At 49.4% G+C, this 9518-nt stretch overlaps 1 protein-coding gene and 1 long non-coding RNA gene across 2 annotated transcripts; one reads left to right on the top strand and one right to left on the bottom strand.

The window, feature by feature from the left end:
• The first annotated feature begins 5195 nt into the window (after positions 1-5195).
• LOC119434045 (uncharacterized) lies at positions 5196-7589 on the top strand. Its single transcript, XM_037701352.2, has 3 exons — positions 5196-5466; positions 6157-6720; positions 6918-7589. Exons 1-3 carry the CDS (start codon positions 5251-5253, stop codon positions 7587-7589), a joined length of 1452 nt encoding a protein of 483 aa, XP_037557280.1. The 5' UTR covers positions 5196-5250.
• On the bottom strand, positions 7585-9113 carry LOC119434047 (uncharacterized). Its single transcript, XR_005188515.1, has 3 exons — positions 8806-9113; positions 8073-8169; positions 7585-7687 (listed from the first exon to the last, which is right to left on the bottom strand). It is a non-coding gene; the product is annotated as an uncharacterized LOC119434047 (long non-coding RNA).
• Positions 9114-9518: the final 405 nt, after the last annotated feature.

Here is a 9518-nt window from a genome sequence, read left to right as displayed (position 1 = left end):
GGAAGATTGCGAGCGCGTGCTTTCATTTCTGGAACGGCTTGGACCCGAGGGCTCCAGTGTACGCATGTTGGTCCAAGTTTATAACAGCATTAACCCCATAAAGTTCCAGAATTGAAAATCTTTTGAAGCACGCCTTTAAAAATGTCAGTGCACCTTTCGCGTCAAAAGTTTGAGAACTTTACACCCATAAAATTTGGAATTGAAATCCATGCGCTCCGTAGATTCCGCGGCCGCTGCGAGATGCCGCAACGCGCCCGCTCGCTATCGAAAAGCCCTTGAAAATTTGTGCTCGGATGGGGCTCCTTGCGTTACGTGACCCCAGGTGCCACGAAATCCACCACAGGTGCCACGAAATCCAGCCCGAGTTCGCAATGTTCGTGCCGAAATGTCTTTCGAGCGTGAAAAAGACATTGTAGACAGAATGCAGAATGATTGAACATAGCTCGCCTACACGAACATGTCGCAGCTTGATACACTAGGACACCTGAACAATGGAGAATTCTGCACTCAAGAACGAATTATTGTCAACAAATGCTTCGACATACACTTCCGACTTCACCTCCGTAACCTCGCCTTGCGAGAAATAGACCTTCTGTCCTTATGCAGCCTGCACAACTACTTTCAGTCAAACTAATCCTTGTTGTTTAATGAGTTTGTTCATATGCAATACTGTATGACTTTTCCCCCCTTATTTGCTTTAGTTTATGCTTCACTGAATATAGTGCTATGTTATGTTTTTTTTTTTCCTTTTTTTTCCTGTTTTCGTATAAGAATTTCTTTATGTAATCTATAATGCTCATGTATAAATTCAATATTTCCTTGTTAATGCAGACTACGTGTTTTTCTAATTGTTAAAGTGTATTACTGCCTGTCTCGTATACACATTTTTTTTAATTGACACCTTCCCATATGTTTACTCACATGTGAGCGCCCGACGCCCTCTGTTGCCTTTGATGGGTTTTTGGGCTGGTCAAGTTGCCTGCGTGCAACTTTTTATCCAGAACCCCACCATGTCATTCTTTTCGTGGGAAGTAAATTATTATTATTATTATTATTATTATTATTATTATTATTATTATTATTATTATTATTATTCCCGGCGTCGGTGGTAGTTTTGGTCGGCGGTGCATGCCGGCACGAAAAAATTTCGGGCGGGGCTAAAGCCCCATCAGCCCCATCAGTTTTCCAGAGAACGTTGAATGAAATTTTTCAAGAAATTCCCGGAGTCAGAGTGTACGTTGATGAAGTGCTTATCTGGGGTGCATCCATAGAAGAGCATAATGAACGCCTAAGGTCGGTGCTGTGAGCAGCTGAACGTGCCGGTCTACCATTCAACCCAGAGAAGTGCACGATAGCTTTCGAAAAGATAGAATTTCTCGGGGACGTAATTGACAAAAATGGCATCAGGCCAAGCCCACCCTTGATAAATTGCATGTTGCAAATGCCAACACCGGCGGACAAGCTTGCAGCGCAAAGAATGTTGGGCGTCGCCAATTACTTCGACAAGCTCTTGCCGTCGCTCGCTGAAAGAAAAACGCTACTGGGGGGTCTGATCAAAAAAGACCGCATTTTCGAATGGACAGCCAACCACGATCAAGAATGGAAGCAGTTATGTGACAATTTGAGCAAAGCACCTTTTCTATCTATCTTTGATCCTCAGCGGAAAACTAAAGTGTCGTCCGACGCGTCGCGAAACGGGCTTGGATCTGCTTTGTTGCAATGCCACAATAACACGTGGAAACCCGTCGCGTACGCATCACGAGCGCTCAGCGAAACAGAGCAACGATATTCACAAATCGAAAAAGAAACATTAGCTTTGCTGTATGGCTGCAAAAGATTCCATCACTTTGCTGTATGGCCGCAAAGTAACTGCAGAGACCGATCATCGGCCCTTGATTGCCATCGCTCGAAAACCAATAGGCGATATGCCGCCAAGGCGTTTTTTTCTGCGTCTGCTGTGTTATGACCTTGACTTGTAATTCATTCCAGGGAAGCAGCTTGTCCTCGCCGACATGCTTTCGAGAGCCACAAGCAGGCAAGCGGGTGACACCGACATCGACGACGTAGAAGTCCACGCAGTAAGTGTCATTTTTAGAGAGCGACCAGACTTGGAAGCGATTGGCCGCAGAAACAGAGAGGGACGAACAGCTTAAGGAAGTACTGAGGAACCTAGAGTCCGGAGAGGATATCAAGGGCCAATGGAAGCCATTTCAAGTAAAACTATCCCAAGTTAAAGGAGTACTTTTGAAAGGCTGTAAGGTGATAATACCCGCTACTATGAGGCGTGAAATGCTAGAACGCATTCACCAAGGCCACCTAAGTGTCAACAAATGCAAAGCGAGGGCCAGACAGCTTGTTTTTTGGCCTGGAATGAATCAAGATATAGAATTGTTCAACTATAAATGTGCAGCATGCCGAAAGTACGCCTATAAACAGCCGACGGAGCCCCTTATGATGTGCCCGGCACCACCCCAGCTATGGTACCGTGTAGGGGCGGACCTTTTCGAATACGGCGGTAGAGCATACTTGTGCGTTTACGGCGCGCTTTCCCGAGGTGGAGTTGCTGAAAGACACATCTTCGAGAACCGTTATAGAAGCAGCAAGTGCAATCTTCGCCAGGTACGGCGTACCAGTTGAACTTTGTACCGATAATGGCCCCCAGTTAACAAGTCATGACTTGTTAACTGGGGGCCAAAAAAAAAAAAAAAAACTACTGACGCGAAACAAGACTTCTGGCTTGGACTGCTAGCTTACAGGACGACACCAATGGAGGGCGCCCCTTCACCTGCCGAGGTGTTACAAGGAAGGCGACTGCGAATGACGCTGCCAGATTTCCGGGCCGTTCCTGAACTACAGCTCCGAAAACATCGCCAAAGCAACACTTGGAAGAGTGCCGCTGGGAACAGGCGACAGCGTTCGGGTTAAAACAAGGTCATGGGCAACCAAAGCCCAAGTCCTCGAGCCGTGCAACACTCCCAGGTCATATCACGTGGTCACAGAGGAAGGAAGGGTGCTCCACCGCAACCGCCAGCACCTACTGCCCACCGGCGAAACCTTTCGAAGGCGTACACGTTCCGACATCGATGAGGACTTTGGCAAACAAAATGCTAATTATGCTAATTGCAGTGGTGAACCCGCCTATCCACATGCACCCAATACGGCAAGCACCACAGCAGCACCGAGATGCTCGACAAGACGACGGCGGTTACCACAACGGTTGACCTTGTGGGGAGCACACGCTGCCACCTTCTCCTGCGGGCGCTCGCCCGTCGCTTGCGAACGGAGCGCACGCGGCGGTAGCCGGGCGGACATCTCGTGCGCGCACAACGCGCGCCGCGTGAGCCGGGCTACAGTTACAGTGAACTAGAACATCTAGAACACTGTACTACAGTGTACTAGTAGCCGGGCGGACACGGGAGAAATGCACTTTGCCCTCTCCCGGTTCTCGCTCGCCTCTCGCGACGCGCGCGCCCGCGCGGGAAGAGGGAAAGTATCCGGCGAGCGAGGAGGATACTCCCCTCGCGGAAAGGTAAAAAGATATAAAAAAGCGCGACCGAGAGACCCCCGGGTCTCTCTGACCTCGCTTGACCTATCTGCCCGGACGGATTTTACCTGCTGAAAGCCGTGAGTGACCTCGTTTGCGTGACTACCACACGCGACGAGGCAAGCCTATTTTATTAGTTGTTATACAGAGCGGACAAGTGTGTCCGCTCTGTACAACAGATACAGTCTGCAAGTGTGTTTTAAATTATTGCTGACAGCAATAAACGTTGTTGAGTTGACTCGCTTGTTGCCTTATTCGCCCGAACCCTGCGTAGCTGCGATTACACGCGCTACGGGTTGGGGAAGACCCCACATTTGGCGCTACCAACGTGGTTCGAATTCGGCAACACGGCGAGTTTTTTTCTGTTTTTTGGAGCTGGGACTACTGAAGTTGCAGCAAACAATGGCGACGGGCTTGTCTGACTTTCCAGATTTGTTCATGTTGTCGGATGTCGCGGCAGATAATCAGAGGCCTAGTGCTAACGCGGCGGCAGCTTCCGAACAAACCGGTAGCTTTGATTTCGAGTGTTTCACGCGGAACAGTCGGGATCGCGGAAACGCCACGTTGGCAGGGTTTAGGCCTGAAAGTAGGCCTAACACCTCGCCGCTTCGTCCCGCGGACTCAGAGCCACCTATGCCTCTAAATAGTTCGACGCAAGCTGCGGATGCGTCCGAACCTTCGGGCGGTAGTATTCCGTCAAGCGAAATAATGCTGCAGAATGCGCTGCAAGTCATGCAGAGCTTAGCCGGCGCCCTGCAGAACACAATGCGGGCCCCGTCGCAGAGCGAGCGACCACGAATTAAGGTAGACATGCCTACCTATAGTGGGTACCACGATCGCACTAGTGCAAACGAGTACCTCGACCGTCTGCAGTATTATCAGCAAGCAACAGGGCTTTCAGACGCCGAACTTCTCGCGCGCGTGGTCCCTGCTTCACTGACTGAACAGGCGGCTCGTTGGTTCCGACTGGCCGGACACAGAGCCCGCACAGTAGAATAATTCCGCGCGAACTTCCGCGAGGAATTTCTTCCGGCCAACTACGAGTGGCGTTTGAGGAGAGAGTTGGAGTTGCGTACCCAGCATCCGGACGAGTGCCTGCTGGAGTATGTTCGAGCGATGGACGAACTTTATCGTCTCGCAAGCCCTCTCGCCACCGACGCCGATAAAGTCGAGCGCGTCACACGGCAAGCGCACCCGACTTTCGCGGCCTACTTCAGGGGATGTAGGTACCGAGACTTAGACGAGCTCGCCACCGAAGCAAAGCGCATCCAAGGGGACATCCTCGCGGCGCGAGCATACCGTCCGCCTCCACCCGCCGCGCTGTCACTGGAGCCTCGCTGCGCGTGGAACGGCGGCGGGATCGCTTCACATTCCCCTATAGGTGGTATTCACGTGACGTCACGGCAGAGCAGTCTGGCGGGCGCTGTAGCGGAAAAGGCACAAGCTGCGTTGGCCACTATGAAACCGCCATATTTTTGGGGGAGCCGGTGTCAACAAAGCTTATCTCCGCTGTTGAAGCGCTGCCGATGTGTGTGTTTTTTTTACTTTAGGAGGGGTCACTAAAGTGCCTATCTTTTGCAACTTTGCAAGCATGAATGCCAGCCCCTCGTTAGTGCACTTAAGCAGCGTACGCGCAGAATTTAGAGGCCGGTGCGAAGGTGCGCTACGTCGAGAAAGTGGAGCTTTGAGGTGGCGTCGATCCACTTATGCTTACTGGCAAAGAGGCGTCATTTGATCTCGCGCTCGTATCCAAGGTAGAACTTTCTGATATTAAGGACTACCTTGTGCACGCTACAAGCTTCATAACTCACGAACAGCTGAAAGCAAGAAAATATCTGGAATCACACAACTATTTGACCAGCGGCTTTGTTCAAGAACCCCAGCTGAGAAGACACGGCGAGCACATCATTGTGCGCACGAAGGTAAGACAATCTAAAACGCTACATCAGCTAGTCGCTCTTTGTATTACCGGGTCGAATTGTAACGCTAACGGGTAATACTTGCCAATGTGTGTGACAGGAGTGCGATTCGTGTTCGGAATGTTTCGCTGCGCAGCGAAACATCGTAGCACTTTCTTAAGTTACCGCCAGCGAGTGGTACTTCTTTATCGTTTATGTACCGTTGCTCCTCGATAGTACATGATTGCAGGAGTAGGCTTTCGCACTGCGCAGCGTCCAGCAACGCAGTGCCTTTCGGAGTTAAGGGAGCGAAAACGATACCAAAGAAAATCGTTTGTACGCAACATGTCAGCTACCACCATGCTGCACCTTTAGAAACACTTGCTGTTTAGCGGCTACTTCCAGCTGTTCACCTTGCTCCAGCCCTCTCCCCCCCCCCCTTTTTTTTTTGCATATCCCCGTCACCTGCCGAAGCGTTTACTAAGTTCTACAAATTATCGCTACCGGCGAGGCCGCGAGCTTTGCATACGTATGCGCAGTTGCGATTTGATTGTGCAAGCATAAAACCACTCGCTGGTGTTTTGCTTATTTACACTCATGGATACACCTACATTAGTTTCACTCACTGATGTAGTAACTCGCCTTGCTTTTTGTGCCTGTGTTCTCAGCATGCATAGAATCAGCAGTTAAATAGATCACTTCCTCCGTTTGCAGGTAAACCACTCCCAGGCAATTTCCACTCAGCCACTGGAGCCATGGCTTCTTGTCAAGCAGGATGGAATGGTCGAAGCTGCACACTGCACGTGTATGGCCGGTCTCGGCGAAGCCTGCTCGCACATTGGTGCACTGCTCTTCTATTTAGAAGCAGCTTCAAATTTTCGTGATGGTCAGGCTTGTACTGATAAGGAAAATGCATGGCTGCCTCCGTACTCAAGTACTGTGCCTTGTGCGCCACTTGCACACATTGACTTTGCGTCAGCTACCACCAAGAAAAGGCGGCTGGATGGACATCGATCATCATCCTCAAAGAAACCAGCCACCACTATTGAGAGGTCTTCACAGAACGAATGGAAGGCCTTTCTCGACAGAATTAAGAAGGCTGGCAAATATTCTGCAGTGTGTGCACTGAAAAAGGACTATTGCGAGGAGTTCATCCCTGTGCAAGTGAAGCACTCCACTGCTCTTCTGGGACACTTGGCAAGAGACAAGCCGTTGTCAAGGGATGCGATGCTGGAGGAGTGCGCAATGTTTGCCCAGGTGTATGTTGTAGAGCCAAAGGTATTTATATGTCCATTGAATGATAGCTTTATTGATATAAAGTAACTACATGTTGCATGACAGACAAGGCACTGTTAAATGCTTGAAACTACCAGTGTTTACATTGCCCAACCTGAATGGTTGCTGCTAGCTAAGTGCAGTTTTGTAATCATTTGTACATTGAATTAGTGTGAAAAGTCATTCTATTGATAATACAGGTCTGTAAAGATGTGGAAGCGGCAACGAGAGGTCAGTCGGCCTCAGCAACGTGGTTCACCTTCAGAGCAGGCCGGGTCGCGGCATCGACAGCCCACGCAGCTTGCCGAACGACCTTGACTCAGCCATCTGTGAGCCTGGTGAAGAAGATCTGCTACCCTGAGGAGAGCAAGTTTTCTTCTGCTGCAACTAATTGGAGTCTGCGCAAGGAGGACACTGCCAGGAACCAATATGTTGCTGAAGCATCCAGCCAGCACAAAGAGTTTGTTTCCAACAAGTCTGGATTGCATATTAGTTCACATGAGCCCCACATGGCAGCAAGCCCAGATGGCCTGATTTATTGTGCCTGCTGCCAAGATGGTGTTTTAGAAATTAAGTGCCCATATTCAGCTGCTTGTGTAAATGACGTTGTGACCCAGAAAAGTGGCTGCTTAGAAGTTGCTGCTAGTGATAATACACTGAATCAGAAACGACAACATGCTTACTACACGCAAAAAATACAAATGCAGCGTTTTGTTTGCCAGCGCAGCTATTGCGACTTTTTTGTGTGGACACCAGCAGATAGTCATCTTGAAAGAATCTTCCTGGATGCCGGCTTGCAAGTGGTGTGCCTGCATAAAAACAAAAATGTTAAGATGCTGAATGTCATTAAAGAAAATATTCACCTTGTATGAATAAGCCATTTTACTTGTGACAGTACTGTTCACAGCGCTCTGCTGCGCATTCAGCATTGTAGTCAAGGGTCGCAGCCCTCTTGCAACGTCGCTGGTGCCTGAAATAAAATGTACCTATCTGTAAAAATGTCTACTTTGTACTCATTAGCACTACTTGCATTGATGATTCCACCTCTGCAACTGCTTGCTATTTGTCACAGTGCTGGCACCAGTTCTCACAATTTTGTATTCTTTTGGAAATTGAAACCAGCCTGCTCTCTGCAGACACAACTATTCTCAAAACAATGCAAACAACTTGGAAGTATCTGATTGGAATGCATTACTTGATGACTATGTAACTTATACTACACAACTGCAGTCGGGAGTGCAATATAAAAGATAGCTGCTGTATCAACACCGTGTCCACCAGCACCTCTTAGGTCTCTGCTATTTTCAAAGTCTGGGTTTGTTTTGCGCTACCAGAAAGAGCACATACATACATACCTTTCTTCAGACCGAGTTGTTGACTTTGTGTCATACCCTAGGTGCAAGCTTGGCGCCCAGTCCGGATTCGTCAGATCCATTAAGTAGGATGGCCTGCCTGCAAGTATGAACAAGACTGCGTTTGCACAACAAAACAAATTCCTAGAAAACTGACGCATTTTTAACAAGAAGACCCACTGGTTGCAGTGGCAAGAAGTCTAACCATTACTTGAAGGCACAACTGCACGACAACCAGCTTTGACACAAATCACGCACTGTGCTAAGGGCTCTCGGGCAAAATAACCTCAAACAGCAGAATCAGCACTACGACAGGCTTCGCTCGTCTCCGGAACAATTACGCCAGGATCATAAACACGAACAGGCATGATGTCCTAGCATTAATTAATTTCTGGGGTTTTACATGCCAAGACCACTTTGAGGCACGTCGCACTGGGGGACTCCGGATTGATTCTCACCACCTGGGGTTCTTTAACGTGCACCATACACGGGCGTTTTTGCGGTTCACCCCATCCTATCAAAATGCGGCCGCCGTGGCCGGGATTTCATACCGCGAACTCGCGCTTAGCTGCGCAACGCTCTAGCCGCTAAGCCACCACGGCGGGTGTCTTGGCATTTAGTGCAACTCAGTTTGAGTGAAAAGAAATAAAAAGTGAACAGGAGAATGCGGCACAGTAGCCCAACCTTTGAAATTCGCGCGGCGTAATTTGTAGCAGAACGACAAATATGCACTCACCAGAAACGAAGTGCTCGCTGCAGACTTTGTAGTGGGTAGCGTCTGTGTTAATGTCACCCCGGTAGAGGCAACGAAACCATTCCGCTCGACGCTTCGTTGAGATCTCTAAGGTCTGGCTGCACTGCCAACGAACAACATTCGGCACAGAAAAAAGCTAAGCTTCTTCGTGTTCTCACCAGAGTCAGCTTTCCACCGCGACTCGTTATTGCATCCGAACACAGCGCAATTAACCATGATTAAAATGATTGCCGAGGCCCTTGAGATTGCAATGCCTGCTGCTGCACTTCAAAGCACCACGAAACGAAAGCATTCCCCCAACGATATGGCGGCCGGAAGCGGAACGCTCACCGCGCCGGCATAGCTTTTCCGGTCATGCTGCACGGGATCACAGTGTTGCTTACGCGTGAATACCACCTATAGCGCGCCCGCGCGGGAAGAGGGAAAGTATCCGGCGAGCGAGGAGGATACTCCCCTCGCGGAAAGGTAAAAAGATATAAAAAAGCGCGACCGAGAGACCCCCGGGTCTCTCTGACCTCGCTTGACCTATCTGCCCGGACGGATTTTACCTGCTGAAAGCCGTGAGTGACCTCGTTTGCGTGACTACCACACGCGACGAGGCAAGCCTATTTTATTAGTTGTTATACAGAGCGGACAAGTGTGTCCGCTCTGTACAACAGATACAGTCTGCAAGTGTGTTTTAAATTATTGCTGAC

The sequence above is a fragment of the Dermacentor silvarum genome, chromosome 11 (assembly GCF_013339745.2).
Source record: "Dermacentor silvarum isolate Dsil-2018 chromosome 11, BIME_Dsil_1.4, whole genome shotgun sequence".
Classification (NCBI taxonomy): domain Eukaryota; kingdom Metazoa; phylum Arthropoda; class Arachnida; order Ixodida; family Ixodidae; genus Dermacentor; species Dermacentor silvarum.
The sequence above is the reverse complement of the archived record's forward strand: the minus strand, read 5'-3'. Positions and strand labels throughout refer to the sequence as shown.